The sequence below is a fragment of the Bufo gargarizans genome, chromosome 9 (assembly GCF_014858855.1).
Source record: "Bufo gargarizans isolate SCDJY-AF-19 chromosome 9, ASM1485885v1, whole genome shotgun sequence".
In the NCBI taxonomy this organism is placed as follows: domain Eukaryota; kingdom Metazoa; phylum Chordata; class Amphibia; order Anura; family Bufonidae; genus Bufo; species Bufo gargarizans.
Genome location: NC_058088.1, coordinates 176,580,029 through 176,599,550, shown reverse-complemented (window position 1 = coordinate 176,599,550; position 19,522 = coordinate 176,580,029). Strand labels below are relative to the sequence as shown.

Sequence of the window (19,522 nt, the reverse complement as noted above, 5' to 3'; positions counted from 1 at the left end):
AGAGGCTGTTGCCGTTGCTCCTGTCTGGCCTTATGGTGTACCTTGCGGCACTAATTCTCCCTTACCGGACGAGGTATCGAGGCCACCTTATATTGCCGTGGCCGCTGCACCCACCTCATCATAGTGTGCACCAAACAGCCATCTTACTCCCTTCTTAGGTAGAGTTCCTACACCGTCTCCGATGCTGCAGCCGTTACACCTGTCTGGCTCTATGGTGTACTATGCGGCCCTGTTTACCTCTTTTTAGGTGAATTAGTGGGCCACCGTCAGTTGCAATTGCACTTACTTAATTGTGGTGTGCACCTGTTGTTCTTTGTGGTACTGTGCGGCCTATTTCCCCCTTCCCGAGCGAAATATAGGTACCATTGCTAACGTGACAGCCGTTGCACTTCTCTGGTCCTAGAGTGCACCACGCTGCCACATCGCTCTGATCTTAAATCTAGTACCTCTACCATCTTCAGATGCTGTACCCATTGCACCTCTGGTCGTATCTCTACACTACACAGCCGTATTTCTACCTTACAGGTTGAAGACCTGTTCCCTCCAAATGCGGTCGCATTCCCGGATGCTGTGGCTATGTTTCCACCCTCCTTAGAGTGCAACATGCAGCCACTTTACCTCTGTTTTAGGCGTGTGTTTGTAGTACCCACGTGCTGGGCCCTATGGTGCAATCTGGGGCCCATACAGTTTCTGTATTACTAAGTGCTTCCTTCCCCGGGCTCTAATCTGTGCTGCGGATGTTGGTTACTTCCCTTTTTGGTTCTTCCATACATCTGCCACTCCATTACGGTCGTGCTCCTTGTACTTCTCAAGACACTGTCCACAACGGCCATCCTGGTTCAGCATGTACATGGTAACCATATCTGGCAGGGGTGGGCCAGCCCAACCCCCTCCTCCACCTTGTCGGTCTAGTGCTACTTCTGGTGTACCCAGTATATGTCTGGTCTGATCTGGTGGGTGGTCCACATACAACCACGCTCCCTACACCATGGCCAGGTGTTGTTGGCTTTTGTGCTAGGGTTGCTATTGCCATCCCTATCAAATACTCCTGTCTGCTGCACTCCGCGTTCCCCATATTATAAAGGAGTACCCGCATTGTTTTCTATTACAGGGCGGACCATTCCTGGTGGAGTACAGTGATCTCCACTGGATCTTCTCCTTGTTGGGGCACGTAGCTTGGTGAGCACCGGCCGCTGCAGCAGTTTTTGGCCATCAGTGGATGTCCTCCGCCACACGGAATCCTTCTGGGGTCAGCGACATTATCCTTGCTGGACGTCCTCCCTGATCTGTCAGGGACAGAACCACTGAGCGCCACACACCTGCCTGGCAGGTGAATTTTCTGCTGATCGCTCTGGCATTGGCCAGGGTTCCATAGTTCCTTCGGGGTCCGGGTGTTCCTTTCTATTCTCTGCTTAGTTGTACTATCTAACAGAGGGCAGTCCCCTGGGACCTTGCTATTGTCTGCGCCTGTCTGGTACTCTCTCCCCCTAGGAGTCTTCTGTATGTTGGTCGCAGCTGGTTTCTATATTTCGTGTAGTAACTCCCACTTCTTTTCTAGCGACTTCGCCATTCCTTATGCACATGGGTGTCTGTTGTTTTAGTGGTACAACCCGAGCCGCTGTACTTGCCCTCCCCGGGACAATGTATGCAGATTGCTAGCCACTATTCTTAGAATGGCTAGTTGTCCATGGCCAATTCTTTCCCATATGGTGGTTCTTTTAATTTTTTTTCTTGGATATTCTGATTTTCGTTGTTGACCACACAGATTCTGTATGATAATCGTTATTTGGGAAGGGCCTGGTTGATTGTTCCCCTTGTGGGTTCCATAGCCTTGTGGACCTCTTGGGATTCGTGTCTATCTTCCCATCCTCCCACGTCAAGTACCTGGTGTTGAGTGGTTTAGTGCTACGGTTTGCACTTCCACCTTATGGTCTCCTCCGGGAGGGACTTCCTCCTCCTTGTAGAACCTTTCTCCTTAGACTGTTGGGAGTACTCTCCTTCTCTCCTCCCATGTCCCTCAGTCCAGTGTGTCCCGCCTGAGCTTTCCTGGGCCTGCATCTCCCTGATACTTCATTTGGCCGGAGTTTCTCCGGTCTTGCGCTTCTCATCGATATTTTGTTTTCAGAGGCTCGTTCCTCGTCTCCTAGTTTTGGGATGCAGGGCTTATCTTATCTTATCTTTTCTTCCTGCCCTCCCTTCCAGGATTGGCGATTTCCCTTAGCGCCTTTTGGGGTTTTCACCTTTCAAAAGGACGCTTTACATCATCACCTGCTTCACGGTGGGGGGAGACCTGCTCCCTTCATATGTGAGCCTTGCTATGGCTTCCCTCACTCCAGTGTCCCCCTGCTGAGATTTCCTGGGCCTGCATCTGGTCCCCTTTTTTCCCTGACACTTTTTGTTTGGCCAGAGTTCTCCGGTCTTGCGCTTTTCAGCTTATATTTTCTCTCTTCCTGGTTTTTACTTACAACCCCCTTCCCCATTCCAAGGGTTGGCGGTTTCCCTTAGCGCCTTTGGGATTTTTTCCTCTCAATAGGGCGCTTAACTTCTTCACCTGCTTTGCGGTGAGGGGAGTCCTGCTTCCTTCACAGTGAGCCTTGCTATGGCTTCCCTCACTCGTTTGGCCTTCAGTGATTCCATGTTCCCTTGCTCCCCTGGCCCGTCAGGGATTGGCCTCAGGGTGTTTGTGCTTTCGCCTGAGACAATACGCAATGTTGTCCTACTTTCTCTTCCAGCCTTCAGCTGAGCTGGGTGTTCCTCTTTGCCTTCTTCTTGCAGGGTCGTTCTCCCAGGCATTTGTCCTGGGGTGCTGGCAGTCGTCACTGTGGCTTCCTTGGGGTTTCTCCCTTGTTATGAGGCTTCCTGCCTATTTCGTGCTTTTCTCCTGTTGGGTCACATGGTTCTCCCGCACCTGTATGCCCAACAGGTGGCATGGCTGTTCTTTTCCCCACCCTCGGGCACTGCTTTGGGACGTCCCATGGTGCTGTGTCCCCCACTGCCATGCACGAGAAAATTAGATTTTTGTACTCGCCGTAAAATCCTTTTCTCGTAGTAGGCATTGGGGGACACAGATCCCACCCTATGTTTTTACTTCCGCTTCTCCGGGCTGGTCTCTTGATCTTTCCCGGTTTGGGAGTTGTTGGTTCCTTGCGTTTCTTCTCTCTCCTACTGCTTTTGGTACAAACTGATCTGCCTAGTGCCTGTGGAGAGGGTATAGTCCAACGGGGAGGAGCCAACACTTTTTTTATGTCTAGTGTCGCCTCCTAGTGGTGGTTGGACATACACCCATGGTGCTGTGTCCCCCAATGCCTACTACGAGAAAAGGATTTTACGGTGAGTACAAAAATCCAATTATTTTATTGCGGATCGGAAGCACTCCTTAGTGCTTCCGTGGGGTTCCATTCTGTGCCTCTGTTCCGCAATGCATCTACGGATTTGCGGACCCATTCAAGTGAATGCACACAGCCGGTGCCCCGTGTATTGTGGAACCGCCGTATGCGGCCCACAATACTGCCACTGGAGCACAACGGCCGTGTGAAAGAGGCCTTAGTTTTACATGTCGTCCAGTCCAATGACTAGTTTAAGAGGTTTTATACTGATGGATAGGTCATCAGTATCTGATTTGTGGGGGTCTGACTCTCAGGACCCCTGTCAATCATCTGTTTAGGAAGGCGGTGGCACTTCAGTGAGCGCTGTGGCTTACTCGCAGCTTACGTCACGTGGCCCAGGTGCAGTTTAGTCCCATTGAAGTGAGTGAGGGTGAGCTGTTATCTAATCTACGGTGCTGTGCTTGGTGAGGAGATCACAGTGCTCACCAGAGCGCCGCAGCCTCCTCCGAAAGCTGATTGGTGGGGCTTCCAGGTGTCGGACCCCCACAGATCAGACGCTGATGACCTGTCCTAAGGATAGGTCTTCAGTATAAAACATTCGGAGGGAAAAAAATTGTGCTTGGTCCGTCAGATCAAGATCTTGCCTCTCCATTTGCAATATACTTAGTCGCTCCCCTTAGAACACCCAAATGACCCCTTAAAGGAAATGTGTCGCCAAAAATTTTATAATCAGATAGTGACACATATCCTTTTTTTCTAATCAGTTTTTATTTTCTGATTGTAGATATATTATTATTATTTTTTTTTATATTCTATTCACTGAACATGATTATGGGGGTGGCCATCTTGTCTGAGCTGTTCTTAACAGCATTAAGAAAATTGCTTTACGGCAGCCCCAAGGGCCATAGGCACAATGATCAGGAGGGGACGTCACTGACTTCTATGGGAGAGTTTTCTGGGCACGCTCTGTCACCTGTGTAGACGTCATTGTACAAGGGAAGAATAGATGAGCTTTGTGAATGGAGGGTCCTGTCTTATCTATACACAGAGGTGATATCCTTGCAGTCCTGCTAGTAATGATAAGCAGATAACTGATAAGTGGCGCCAATTATTAGACATAGTGGCCAGCGCAAAAAAAAAAAGCTGGATTTTTGGTTTTAGTTTAAAGAATAAAACGTGACATGGAAATTAAAAATAACATCTTCAAAAATTATTACAAATATGTTAAACATAAGTCATTTTCTGATGGCACATTCCCTTTAAATGAGTGTAACGTTTCTCAGGTTCCCTACTTTGTAGTCCTGCCGCCCACCAGAGTATTTTCATTTTATTTGCTGTAGTCTACCACATATGGGATCCATACACCATTGGTTTGACTGGTAGTGAATACCACTGGAGGATTGGATTTGTTTCCATCTTGTTTTATTTCATTCATTGATTCATTTTTTTTATTTAATTTTTTTTCTCATATTTGTCTATAGAATCTCGGAAGAAGGAGCAGGAAGATTCTGAGGATGACCAAACTGTCAGCATACCCCTGCTCATGCAAAACAGAGTACCCGATGGCTATGAAGATGGGGACAAAGTAAATGTGAGCCTGAGGCCAGAGCCTGTAAGTCCCTTTTAAAAAAAAAAAAAAAAAAAAAAAAAGTTTCCCTCTGATGCGTAATTGTCTCTTTAAAATAAGACTTTCACCTACAATACACACTATTAAGGGGGTTATCCAATTTAAAAAAAATGCCCCCCACAATGCCCGGGCCCCTCATATAGATCATGCTTGCCCTGCTCCCTGGGACCCGCGTCGCTCTGGATCCTCGCACGGCCGCTGCTGCATCTCCCAGTCGTGCGGACCAAAACATCTGGCGACGGCGGGTGAAGCCAATAGCAGGGCGCGACGGGTGATTTTTGGTTGTCATCCGTACGACGGGGAGATGCAGCGATCCGGAGTGACGCGGGGTAAGTATGATCTATAGGAGGAGCCCGGATCCTATGTTATCTATACAGAGGTTGTTACTTGTCATTGTAATCCTGCCTGTGGTGATAACGATAATGGCTACGGAAAAGACTACCATGAACTGCGTACATATAGAGAAAAGTAGAAGATTTTGAAGTCCATGTTACTGGATGTGTCCTATGCTGTTCTTCTCCAGGCGGAGGCTGCAGACTATGAAGTGGTGCCCGTGGAGCATTATGGGATGGCCATGCTGAGAGGGATGGGCTGGAAGGAAGGAGAAGGCATTGGAAAGACCTTCAAGCAGTGCGTATGATATATATTATGGGTGCCTAAGGGCCGTTACACACTAACGGCAAACAGATCCAACCGGGAACAGCCTGTCTGATCCGTCCTTGGCGCGGTACAGCCATGCGCTGCCGGCATTCCATCTGGCCCCATTTACTATAATGGGGTCCGGCAGAGATCCAGCCACAACCCGGCAATTATGCCGAGGAGTAGCCAGACGAAAACTGCTGCGTAAAGTTGCAAGCGAATGGTACCAAGGTGCGGTGCCAGGCCATCTATTCTGAGTAGCTGCTGTGTCCCTACATTCTGCTGATCAGCGGGGGTCATGGGTGCAAGTGCTTCCTCCAAGCAAACATGAATGGCCTATCCTAATCACAGGAAATCAATGTTTGTCCTGAACAAGTCCTTTTAAAGTGGTTTTCCAGGACTTGGGCTATTGATGACCTGTCCCAGGATAGGGCATCAGTATAAGATTGGTGGGATTTGACAACTGGCACCCCCACCGATCAGCTATTTCGGGCAGCTGCTAGTGCCAGAAACTATACAATGGACAGAAGACTCCATCCACTATGTAGTTTCACAGCTCGGCGCCCATTCACTTGGGTGGGAGCTACACTACGCAGCAACAGAGCCTTCTGCTGCTGACTCCGTATAGTTTCTGGTAGCCACAGGCGCCTGTGGGGTGCTGGGTGTTGGTCCTTCACCAATCTGATATTGATGACCTATCCTGGAGGTGGAAATCCTTGAGGACCAATTTTCTACTTCCTGGGTGAATAGAGATCCATAAGGATATATTGGCTTTATAGAAAGCATATAATGTATGGTGAAGGCTCTGCAGACATATACCCCAAACCCAATTATTGAAAATGGAAATGAAAGAAAACTCTGAAAAAACGTGTATTTAAATGAGGATTATTCATTCACTCTCCATATTTTATTCCCACGTAGGGATGTGAAGCCATTAGAGCAAAAGCTCCGTCCCAAGGGACTAGGACTAGGTGCGGACCGGTCTGCTATCAGTGACCTCGAGCCCCAAAGACCCAGCAGACCACCGAAACCAGGGGACAAACCAGAGGAGGAAGCAAAAGGCCTTGGTACGGGAAGCGCAGTGCTGATACAGAGTGGCGCCCACAAAGAACTGTACGGGAAGGTATGGCTAGTGCTTGTGTCCACTTATCAGAAGCAACTCATCATTATACCATGATCGTTATTTGCTTGTCTCTCACATGCGATGTATAGAAGAAATAAACTTGCGGCACTGCAAAGAAATCTGGTGAGTGCCGCAAGTTTATCTCTTCTATACGTCACATGTGAATTCAGTCTATATTGCTGAGCACCACCTATGCCCCGCACGTGTAGTGCATGAACTCCAAGTATATTCCAAAAAAAGCCAGCAGTGCCGACACCAAAACTATTCCTAATTAGTGTTGAGCGAACCTCTTTTTTTTTTTTTTTAAGTTCTGCGTCCAAAGTTCGGTTCATCGAAGGATTCCGTTATGGTCCATGGTAGCAGAATCCATATCGGGATTCTTCGATAACCCGAACTTTGGATGCAGAACTTAAAAAAAAAAACAAGTTCGCTCAACACTATTCCTAATATGTTCTAACTAATTTGCTTGTCTCTGCTTAGGTGGAAGGCCTGGATGCAGACAACTGCCGAGCATTGGTAAAGCTGGCTATTGGTGGAAAAGTTGTGACCGTCTCCCAATTTGCATTACGATTGGTCAGCGGTGCAGAGTACAGCAAATATGCAAAGGATCTTAGTAAGTACGACATGGAAATGATTTTGCAGTCATGCGTGATGTTCGGAAGACGCACCCTGCATGTGTTATTACACTCACCATATAATTACATCAGATCATACTGACTCAATACATACTCGCCTAATTGTTAGTTTCACGCTTGTAAATTCTCAGTCCTGCAGCCTCTTGCGGTTCTTATCTCCACCCAATGTCCGGGTTCAGATAATGCAGCAGATTTTGAAGTCCATTTCAGCTTCTCTTGACTCCTTGCAGTTTCTTATCCTGTGGAAAGGAGTAATTATTTGGTTACCTGGATATGTATTTGCACAGCGGTTACTCATTTACGCAGGTCTGTTGGGTGTCGGCCAGCTGTAGGCTCCTGCGATTATTTTACACTCTTTGTATAAGAGGAAAGTCTATTAATGTTACAGCGTTCAGTGAACCGAACGCTGGCCCTGTGCGTGTGGATGACAAGTCGTGGTTCTTCCTGATGCACGCGGTCTCGCTCTAAAATAGTGCGTACATACGGTTCACATGTAAAGGATTTTATATGTGTATTTCACTCCTAGTTAAAAGGGGTATTCGCATCTTAGACAATGGGGGCATATCGCTAGGATACAAAATGGCCAAGCACTGGCTTGGCTTTTTTCAGGGGCCCCATAAAAAATGAATGGAGTGGTGGCCGCGCACCCTTTCACTTCTATTGGGAGAGCACTTGGTGGGGGCCGGACCCGGGGAAACCTGGGGTCCTCCGTTCTTGATTTAGGTGTGGGTCCCAGCGCTGGGACCCGCACCTATATCAGACAATGGGGACATATCCTAGCGATAACTTGTCACGCACATGGGATAAAACTTCTTAATTTGACCTAAGTGTATAGGAGAACTGTCCCCCTATTATAGTGGTTTAGGGGGGGTGCTTTATTCCTGCAAAAGGTATGTCCCCGGGCAGGAGCTTATTCACATCTTCCTATTGAAATAAACCTTCATGTTCGGCTGGGTGTGCCTGAATATGGTGAAGTTGTAAGAAGTACGTGTCTCGTGTTTGTCCTGTCACCACAAAATGCAATGCAATTTGCAACCAGCACAGTATAGAGCAGGAGGAGCTGAGCAGATTGATAACCTAGCGTAGATCTCCTCCTGCTCTATAACATGCTGCCTGCAGATTGCACTGCTTTTTGGGTGACAGGTGGTGTCTTTCCAATAAAACCAGCTGTCTGCTGACCTCTCATCAGGAAAGCTGCCTGGTTAAACACCAAAACCCATGTGATTCTGTCTACAGCACCGGATAGAAAAGGCAAGAGCACAAGAGGAAAAAAAAACAATAATGGAGAACCGATGACTGCAGGGAGCCTTCCTATCAGCAGACACTGTGACTGTTTGTCATATGAGACAACTGTGACAAATATCGTGCAGGCACTTAGGCCTAATCTGTGAGAGATAACCATGGCATGCGTCGCTGAAATGCTGGCTCATGGTCAGTAATAATGGAGCAGGTCTGTGCAGGGGCAGGGCTGGTGCGTTTTCGAATGAGACTGGATTAGCACCTTGGCACACTGTCAGAAGACGCTAGACTGGTCCTAACTGTTTGAAAGATGCTTTTTTTTTTTTTTTTCACCTTTTGTACAGACCGGTGGTAATCCTACTTACCTGATCCTCGCCACTGGTTCCTGGCTCCATTGCTGCCCGACTGGCTCCGTAGGTTCCAACTTTCCCTGCTCCAGCATCCAGTTTGACGCAGGGGTCTCGTGAGCCAGTGTCAAGCTAGATGTTCACGAGGGGTGACCTAGGTATAATTACCACCTCCCGTACATCCAGAACACTCGTAGGTTGGTGAAGCTGACATTCCAGCTGGTCCCATAAATGCTGGATTGGTGATCAATCTAGTGACGGGGCAGCCAAGGAAGTGCTGTAATCTGGTCGAGACATTCCTGGGCAACCTTTGCTGTGTGTTGGTGAGCAGTGATGGCCAGTTCGCAGTGTTCGCCAGCGAACACATGCGGGCTGCCGTCTTGACTCACCCGGCCGGCGATGGACACGTGAGCCTGTCTGAAATCAAATGCGGTCACCGGGAGCAGGCAGTTCCGAGAACAGCCCGATGAAGGCCCCCCGGCGGCTGTTCTCGAAACTGCCTGCTCCCCGTAACCGCATTTGATTTCAGCTCGTGGCAAAGGTAAGGGCTTGCGTGTGCATCGCAAGCCGGGTGAGTCAAGATGGCAGCCCGCATGTGTTCGCTGGCCATCACTGTTGGTGAGCATTGTCCTATTGGAAGCCCTGCCATGAGAGGAACTCATGTGGGGGCATGATGTCCTGCCCCATCACTGAGCTGTCGGTGTCCCTGGTATCACTAGGGGTGACCGACTGTCATATGTGATGGCTCCGCAGATCATCACACCAGTAGTTGTAGGATTGATGTGTTCACCACGAGGCCTCTATAGTCTATAGGTTTCTCATTCACAAGACCACTGCAAATTAAGGTGACAGTGGCTGTCCGTCAATGGTAGGACTTGTAATGGGCACCATAACACCAAATTTCCTTCTGCTAAGCACCTGGAAATGGCCTGGGCAGAGAGGGGTGTAATAAAGGAGCCAACTGTCTGATGGTGAACAACGAAACTGTGGGAGCTGCTCGTCCTTGTTGGCGGATCAAACAATCCTCCATTAGTGGTCTGCCTGGACTGTCCAGAGCCTCTTCACCTAGTGTGCGTGCTGTCACATAACCACGGCACCCAACACCTCCTAACGGCTAGGTCAGAACAGCCTAAATGGAGAGCAATTCCTCTAGACGATCATCCTGCTTCTGTCAGGCCAGTGATGCGCCCCCTCTCAAGTCTGTAAACTGCCCAAAAGTAGCGTCTGAGAAACTTTTTCTAGGGCAGCAGGGAAAACACTTTTCCGCCCTCTTGTGGCAAGACCCAGTGTATAATCAGACCTCACCTGTAGTCTTTTACATAACTGCCATATGAGTCATAACTACATGCCGAGTTTTGCAGCAATCCAACATTTCTATTTGGGTGCATTATTTTATAAAAACTTTTTGTCCGTGAGTAGATTTGAGGTCCATACACTGAACCAATTACCTTCAAAGGCTATAGACACCTTTGCACTGAGATTTTTATTTATTTATTGTTAATTTGCTTCCTAAATTTAAATGTCATCTTTCTTCTGTAGAGTCCGTCACCTAGATGCTGTTTTTGACATAAATCTGTCAAAGCTCTGCTCCTGTTTCTGACTGCTCTCGCTGCTTCCAGTGTTACCGATAGCAGCAGGGAGGGGGTAGGTAGTTGTATCTGGCAGATCAGCGTGTGGAGAGGGGAAAAACCTCCATGGACAGCAGCTCACACAGGCTGTAGATGGGATAGTGCACACAAGGTAGTTTGCAGGGGAAAATACCAAAGGTTGTATACAAGTGTGAAGAGAGAGCACCTGGCGGCCTCTAGAGGGAAGAAGGGGAATCGCACATTACTCAGCATCCGTTATTATTGGCACAAGTGAGATGTAGAAGGAGAAACCAGTCCAGTAATGAAACTTTGCTGATATGTGAGAGCTAGTGCGGACAGCAGCATCCTGGATACACAGACCCAGTGTATATTACTGGAAGGGACATGTTCACTTGACAAAGGTCTGACGCTAGAAGCAGGTTGCAAATATCAGGGGCTTGAAGAAAGTAAACTATATACCGTCCTGAAATTCCACCGTTCTCTTGATTCTTATGGTGCATACTTTGTTTCTCACCGACCCACCATTTCGTTATTACAATCGGGCGGGAAGTATGCCATCTGTGCTATTTTCTGTATTGGTCATTGCCAGGGATGATTTAGCATTCGATGCCAGTCATACTGTAGTGCCCATTGCCAAGGGGATTTGGCCATTTACCATGCTGATGGGCTGCAAATGATCCTTGGCCTCTGCTATGGTCTCAGGTCGCCCTAGCTCAACTGTCTACTCCATCAGTCAGTGAAATATCTAATGGGATCTGTGTGCACCCCTTACAAGGACTGTTCCCAGCTCGGATATTAAATAGTCCAAATGCTTTGGGAAGAGACCCGTCTTCAGATAGTAAAATGGTGATTGTCTTGTTCCTCCCTCTGCCCCCCCAATTCAAGTCTTCATGAGTCTGAGTCCACCAAGGATAGTTTGACCCCATTTCCAGTGATGAATTGGCCATGCACATGTGGTCACTCTCCATTAGTCGGTGAAGGACACAAGTGGCGGTCTTTAGCGTCGTGACTGATGGGCAGTGGCTTTTCTTGGCACTGACTTCTGGGTCTGTTTCTTAGGTCGGTTAAGTAAAGCCGAGCAACAGAAGGAGCGGCATGAAGATGAGGAGGAACAGCGGAGGGAACGCTCGCCAGACAGAGAGCAAAGAAGACGAGATGACGAGGAGACCAGAGAGCAGAAAAGGAATGGACACTCCAGCAGCCGAGACAAGAGACATCGACCAAGGAGCCCGGACAGGGAGAAAGAGGAGAAGAAGAAGCAAAAACAGGAAGAACAGAGGTAAATTAGGAGACCATCAGTGACCGCCAGACCGGTGAGAAGCTGCTCATATCTGTATGTGATCACTGGAAGGCTGTGTAGTTTGCAGCGAGACCGTCCCACGTTCTATTTCCTGTGTGACAAAAGTCGAAACCACACACAATTTGGCCAATATGTTTGGTCTCCGTGATGATCTGGATAGTTGCATTTAAGAGACCGGTCACTTTTACGTTAGATTATTGCATCCGTGGATGTATGGGTGCAGCATCTCGTCACAATCATTGCCTTGTGATCATTAAATGGACAAAATTGCTACCGTATTTGTCTGATTTGATGGAGGAGAGTTCACCTGGTACTCCAGTATAATGTTATGTGATGCGTGCTTCATCCACTTCCCTCCTCGCATGTTTTCTCACCATTTGGTGGTCTCTGAGACTGCAGTAATTAGTAATGAATCCTCATCGCTGTTCATAAAGGGACTGACGCATCAGCTTTATCCATCAGATCCCTATAGACCAAGGATGCTCAACCTGCGGCCCTCCAGCTGTTGTAAAACTACAACTCCCACAATGCCCTGTTGTAGGCTGTTCGGGCATGCTGGGAGTGGTAATTTTGCAACAGCTGGAGGGCCGCAGGTTGAGCATGCCTGCTATAGACCCTTCCGGCTCAGCTTGTCACTGACTGCATCGTCTCATAAAATGAAGCCGTGTAACAAGATGATCCGTTCTCTTGTGGCTTCAGCCAAATCTTGCCTGGAGCTTTTCTGTGCAGGTTTAAAGGGCATCTGTCAGCAGTTTTGTACCTATGAAACTGGCAGATCTGTTAAATCAGCGCTTAGCAGCTGTGTTGGTCCCATGTTCAGATTTGAAATTAAGTTTTTATATATGCAAATGAGCCTTAAGGAGCAACGGGGGCGTTACCGTTACACCTAGAGGCTCGGCTCTCTCTGCAACTGCTGCGCCCCCCCTGTACTCTGACAGGGCCAGGCAGTGTAAACATGATCATTCATCCCCGATTCTGTCAGTCATAGTGCAGAGGGCACAGCAGTTGCAGAGAGCAGAGCCTCTAGGTGTAATGGTGACGCCCTGTTGCTCCTAAGGCTCATTTGCATATATTAAAACATAATTTTTCTCAGCAATGCGGACAAATATGAACATGGGACCAACACAGATGTCTTCAGCTGCCAAGTGCAAATGTAACAGGTCAGCCAGTGTCATAGGTACAAAACTGCTGATAGATGCCCTTTAACAGGTGATCCTTGTGTTTCTTTCTCAGTTGGTTACGTCGCGACTTGAAGGTTCGGTTTATAGACAAACGTTACAAAGGAGGAAAGTACTACAACTCCAAGGTAACTGTTACTGGACCTTTTATAAATGGGTGTTACCTGTTGGTAGTCCTCTCTGACATCTGCATTAGGGCTTATTCACACGGCCGTAGTGCACCCACATACGGCGGTTTTGCAATACATGGGCCACCAGCCGTGTGCAATCCGCATCACGGACGTGGACCCATTCACTTGAATGGGTCCGTAGGTGCGGAACGAAACCCCACGGAAGTGCTTCGGAGTGCTTCTGTGGTGTCCCGTTTCGCAAAAAGATGGAACTTGTGCTATCTTTTTGCTGAACGGACGGATCGCGGACGCCATTCAAGTGAATGGGTCTGCGGACCGCAATTTGCTGTCCACAGCACGTGCACGGAGCCCTTGCGTTCGTGTGAACAAGCCCTTACTGTCTGATTTATTTTCCATTAAGTTTAGACCACGCAAATTGCTTTGTGAAATTGTCTGATTTTGCTGGGAAAACTTTACTGCCGACTGGTTATTTTCCACTGCCGTGCCGGGCAAATAGAGACTTGCACATGGTTATATATATATATATTTTTTTTATATATAATTTTTATTGGCGTTTATAACACATAAAACAGATCATGTTTGAAGTTGTCAGTACAAAAAGAAACCGTATGACTATAGGACAATGATGCAGGTCCTAAGAACCCCCTCCCGTTTAAACAGCAAACTTCGCTCTCTCCTCTACAATGAGCCATCAAACGGCAGTAGTATATTATGACACTTGCAATTTTCCTAATTTATTTGCTATTTCCGCCCGATGATACCCGTCAGAGGTAAGGAATGGTTGGAATCGGAGAGCACCACACTAATGAAAGCTGACCACCTCTCAAAGAATGGTTTTGATAAATTTCCCTTTTATATTGCTCACCTTCCACTTTCTCCATATTAAACCGCATTTTAACCTGACATAAGGCAGATGAAACGTGGGGTTGTAGGCTACAGAGTGACATTTGTCCATGGCAGCTCCTGCGGTCTTCGTTCTGTGACACCTCTTTGTTATGTTGCCTGCAGAACTACAAAGTTAAAAGAATTTGGCGAGTCCCCACCAGTCCCTGAGGCTAATGTCTTACACAGTGTTCTTATGGACACAGCAGCAGATGTGAACGTCGTCTCAATTTTTCTTGCGCTCATGATAATTAACTCAGCTCAGTGTGAAAGATTCCTCAAGTCCCTCATGATTTTCTACTCTGGCATTGATGATTGGGTTGTCATATCCTACTCCATTCTTATTCCTCTATTCCTTCTTGCAGATGATAGTAGAAGATGTCTCGAGCCCCACAATCTGCGTGTGTCGGACGGAAAGCGGACGTATCCTGGAAGGTAAGTACAGGCCCCAAAGCAGCCAGGGGTTACACCGCTCACACCACATCAGAATGTTACATCTTGCAAGGGGCACAAACCTGCTTATCCCCCACATGTAATTAAAATGCACCAGATATATTTAGTGTTTTGGCGCATAGAATAGATGCCGCCCTTAGAGGGTTTTTCCAGGTTCAGCAAATTGATGGCCTATCTACAGATCATTGGGGGTCTGACTCCTGGCACCCCTGCCAAGTAGCTGTTTGAATGGGCCGGCTCGCTACCTTCCGTGTGCGGCCCCTTGGGGAGGGTCGGGACTGAGGGGACTTGTGGCGGACGGCTGTGGTGATCCGAATGCTGGCAGGAAACAGAGGCGTTGTAGGAACCTCTGGTCCTCCTTTCCTTCTGAAGAGCAGGAAGGAGCAGGGGGTGGAAGTGCAGGTAGTTTTAAGGACTGCCTGAAACTCCCGCTAGGGGAAAAAAAAAAAAAAAAAACTAAAATCAGCAGACCTGCAACAGAGGAAGGTCTGCCTCCTGCAGACACTAAGCTAAAACTGATTTAGCTTAGTCCCTGCAGGAAGGATATATCTGAAGGGGAGGAGCTTACACTTTGTGTACTTGGTGTCCGCCTCCTAGCGGCAACAGCTATACCCATGGTCAAGCCTGTGTCCCCCAATGAGACGGAGGAGAAAAGGATCTGACCCCAGGACATTTCCTTTAATCCGGCATCTATAAGCTGCTCAGATCATCAGTATATAAAATGTTCACCGTATGGTCGGAGAACCTTCAGGAAAAGATGTTAAAATGAAATCTGCTACTAATCTGATTTCAGACACCGGGATTTTAGTTCTGAGTCTCCCTCCTTAGTCTTCTGCTTCTGCTCTTGTCAGATCCCACATTATATTGGAGTCCTGTGCCGGATTAGCAGACCTTCTGGACGATTGGCTGCCAGATGATAGGAATTGTACAGGGTTATGTAATTGAATAGCGTAGAATTTAGAAACTGAAAATAGATGTTCTATTACAGAAAAGTGGTATCTTTTTATTTTTTTATTTTATTTTTTTCCTCCCAGAAACTGCTCTGCTCTGGTTTGTGGGCCGTGTCTGGTATTGAAGCTCAGCTCCATCCCAATGGGGTCATATAATATCCTTCCATATTGACTGGTTCTGATTGATCCAATGTGTATTATTGTCTCACACAGATATAACACAGGACATGTTGGAAACCGTCATCCCTAAAGAGGAGGGAGACCACGTGATGGTGGTGCTGGGAAAACATCGAGGGCAGGCAAGTGTGCCGTTTTGGCGTATATAAAAACCCATCCCACATTCTGCTGCCCGTTGCTCCTAGAGGCTCATTTGCATGTATTATAACATCATCGTGCTCAGCAATGCGGGCACATATGGACATGGGACCAACACAGATGCCTTCAGCTGCCAAGTGCACATGTAACAGGTCAGCCTGTGTCATAGGTACAAAACTGCTGACAGATGCCCTTTAAGTAAAACCAGCCTTCACTCATTCCACAAGGATCTCCAGTTGTTAAGAAACTACAACTCCCAGCATGCTGTGATGGCCAGAGGCAGAAAAGCTATAGACTGTATTCACTAACTTGCCATTTCTGAAGGTTTGAGATTATCATTTATTTTTTTTTTCTGCAGGTGGGGAAGATCCTACATAGGGAAAGGCATAAGAGCCGAGCATTGGTGCAGCTAGAAGAAAGTGATGATGCAGTCACCTTAAGCTATGATGTCATTTGTCACTATATCGGGATGCGTGAGGACTGACCACCGTAACCATGGCAGATGCACGTTTTGTACATTCTGTCTAGGCTATTGTATTTTTTCATTTTATTTAATACCTGTAAATAAACTTTTTTTTTTTTTTTGTAAAATAGCTGCCGTTTTATTGTGTAAAACTAGCACTTTAAAGGGGTATTCTGATTAGAAGAGGTTTTCCCCATCTAGTGAGTAGTGGATCACTGTCAAGCATGCGCACCACCTCTCTGTTCAAAGTTTATGGGACCGCTGTACATGGCTGTCTCCGGCAGTCCCATGGACTTTTTGGCGCGCAGCACTGGCGATTGGGCCGGCATGTCAATATGAATTATTTATGCTTATTACTAGGTGCATGCATGTGCTGTATCAGGATGTGTGCAGCTAGTAATATGCCTAGTTCACATTTCCATGTCGGTTTGACGTCGGAAAATCTGTCTGAGTCTCTTCAATTAAGAATTTTTTTAACCTCTGTGTCTCATCTCGGACACGGCTCAGCTGAAAATTAAAGAGCATCTATCAGCAGTTTTGTACCTATGACACTTGCTGACCTGTTACATGTGCGCTTGGCAGCTGAAGGCATCTATGTTGGTCCCTTGTTCATATGTGCCCGCATTGCTGAGAAAAATTATATTTTAATATATGCAAATGAGCCACTAGGAGCAACGGGGGCGTCGCCATTACACCTATGCTCTCTGTGCAACTGCTGCACCCTCTGCACTGAGTGACAAGACCAGATGTGATGACGTTTACACTGCCTTGCCCTGTCGATCAAGGTGCAGTAGTTGCAGAGAGAGCAGAGCCTCTAGGTGTAACGGCGACGCCCCCGTTGCTCCTAGAAGCTCGTTTGCATATGTCCAAAAAAAAAAAATCTCAGCAATGCGGGCACATATGAACATAGGACCAACACAGATGCCTTCAGCTGCCAAGCGCACATGTAGCAGGTCAGCCAGTGTCATAGGGACAAAACTTCTGACAGATGCCCTTTAATTTCCAGAGCATCTCCTACCAATGGTCCCTGAAAAAACCCCACTGAACACTGATGCATCACAGACCAAAGCAGCGCATGTCATCCTGATTTTTCCACAGACCCGCGGTCAGTGGAAACCCACTGATGTTTGAACAAACACATTAAATGTCAATGGGTACATGTGCTGTTTGTGGAGAACACGGATAGCACATGTCCAGGATTCACTGAAGTGTGAACGAGGCCTTACAGAGGCACATAGAGGGTCAGGGGTGAGCGGTCACAATAATTATGTCCAATCGAAGTAAATATCTTCCATCCAGTAAGGACGCTGCCACATGTTCAGGTTTTTTATTGCAGTATTTGAAGTGAGTGGCTGTATCTGTCTTTAATACTTTTTCTCCTTTTATGATCCACACCGGATTTTGGCTTCAAAAACTGCATTAAAAAGGGTCAGAATCGGCGCGTGGAATCCCCCACTGAAATGAATAGGAAGCATAAAAACAGATCCATGTGGTTTTTGTGCAGGTCCGCGTCAAGCTGAGAATCCAGCTTTGTTAAAGTGAACACCCATTGGTTTAAAAAAAAAAAAAAAAGTCCAAAACGTGTATTTTCGTGCTGGAAAAAAAAAACACATTCTGCCTCCCCCCCAAAATAAGTCATGTGAACTGGCTCTGAGGGCTACACCGTGATCTCAGACTCCCCTTACTTCTCACAGGGAAACATAGAAGTCCTACAGTCGCCCATCGGGACTTTTTGCTTGGCCAAATATCGCCATGTAGCCCAAACCAAAGGCTGGTGGGAAAAATACATTTCCAGCTCTGCCCAGATTCCACAAGGAATTTCCTCCCATTGTTAGATGTCTAGGAATGGCGGCCATTAAAAGAGGTATTCCGGTTTTGCAGCGCTCGGCATTAATTGACAGGAAACAACACATGCTATCACTTACTAGGGGCACATTCACACAAACTTGTTTTGCATCCGTTCCGCATTTTTTGCAGGTCGCTGTCTGCATCTATATGTCAGTTCCGTGGCACCCGCAAAATTATAGAACATGTCCTATTACGGACAAGGATAGGACTCCGGTGTCTGTGTTTTGCGGATCAGCAGAACAGGCTACGGCCGTGTGCATGAGCCCTAATAGTGATCTGTTTTCCTGCACTCCCATCGTGACCACTTGTCCTTTTCCAACATGTGTGTTATCTATTGTGAAGATGTCGTATCTACATCTGAGGCTTATTGCACACAAACGTGTGCGCTCTGTGCCCGTATGGCGGACCCGCAATACACGGGCACTGTTCCGTGTGCATTCTGCATCACGGATGTGGACCGATTCACTTCAACGGGTCTGCAAATCCGGAGATGCGGAACGGAAGCACTACGGAGTGCTTCCGTGGTGTTTCGTCCCATACTTCCGTTTCGCTAAAATATAGGACATGTTCTATCTTTTTGTGGAACGGCCGGATCGCAGACCTATTAAAGTGAATGGGTACGCAATCCGCTGCGACTGCCCCATGGTGGGTGTTTGTGCATTGCGGGCCCCTGGGCGCACACATTCGTGTGCAAGAGGCCTGAGGCATGGCAAGGCTTTTAAGGCTGTGACCTGGTAACACCCAGCAGGACCTTTACTGCAGACTGCTGGCAATTTATTGGTAAACTTCTAGCAGGAATAATAGAAGAACGGCACAACACAAAGTCCTAAGAATAGATGCTCCAGAATTGTTATTACAGGGGGGTGTAGTTATTAAAACGGACATGTCAGGAGAGGTGAGAGGTCCTCTTTAATTATCTGACTTATATAATGCAGTATTTTGTTTTTTTGCGTAACTGGAAAACCCCTTAATGAGCTGCAGCCTGACTGTGCGAAATATCAGACCGGACGCAAATCCTTCAATCTATCAAAAGTTTTGTGCTGGCCATAAATACATATAAAATATCAGCTTCCCATTGTCTAAGGGCTCATGCACACGAACATGTGCTGGCAACGCTGACGTCGACCGTAGGGCCTGCCCTTTGCGTACGTGCTCCCGTTCACTTAAATGGGATCAGCATCTAATGGTCCGCACTGCAAAAAAGTAGTCCATGCACTACTTTTTTGCGGTACGGAGGCACTCCATAGTGCTTCCGTGGGGTTCCATGCCTCCACGCCGCACCTTCCGGATTGCGGACTCATTCAAGTGAATGGGTCCGTGTATTGCTAACCTGCTGTTTGCGGACCGCAATACGTGCCCGGCCACCAAACGGTCGTGTGCGCGACTGCTTATTTCTAGGGAAAACAAAGGATCATTCGGGGATTTCTGCAACCTGGCCCACACCAGCTGTTGTGAAACTACAACTCCCAGCATGCAC

The 19,522-nt window shown here is 47.4% G+C and overlaps 1 protein-coding gene across 1 annotated transcript in view; it reads left to right on the top strand.

The window, feature by feature from the left end:
- GPKOW (G-patch domain and KOW motifs) overlaps positions 1-16,320 on the top strand; it is a 32,580-nt gene extending 16,260 nt beyond the window's left edge. The window contains exons 3-11 of the mRNA XM_044268290.1: positions 4,808-4,938; positions 5,477-5,583; positions 6,514-6,715; positions 7,196-7,328; positions 11,585-11,804; positions 13,059-13,131; positions 14,382-14,451; positions 15,633-15,718; positions 16,093-16,320. Coding sequence (XP_044124225.1) covers positions 4,808-4,938; positions 5,477-5,583; positions 6,514-6,715; positions 7,196-7,328; positions 11,585-11,804; positions 13,059-13,131; positions 14,382-14,451; positions 15,633-15,718; positions 16,093-16,218 — 1,148 coding nt within the window. The 3' untranslated portion in view covers positions 16,219-16,320. The remainder of the gene's footprint in view (positions 1-4,807; positions 4,939-5,476; positions 5,584-6,513; positions 6,716-7,195; positions 7,329-11,584; positions 11,805-13,058; positions 13,132-14,381; positions 14,452-15,632; positions 15,719-16,092) is intronic.
- Positions 16,321-19,522: the final 3,202 nt, after the last annotated feature.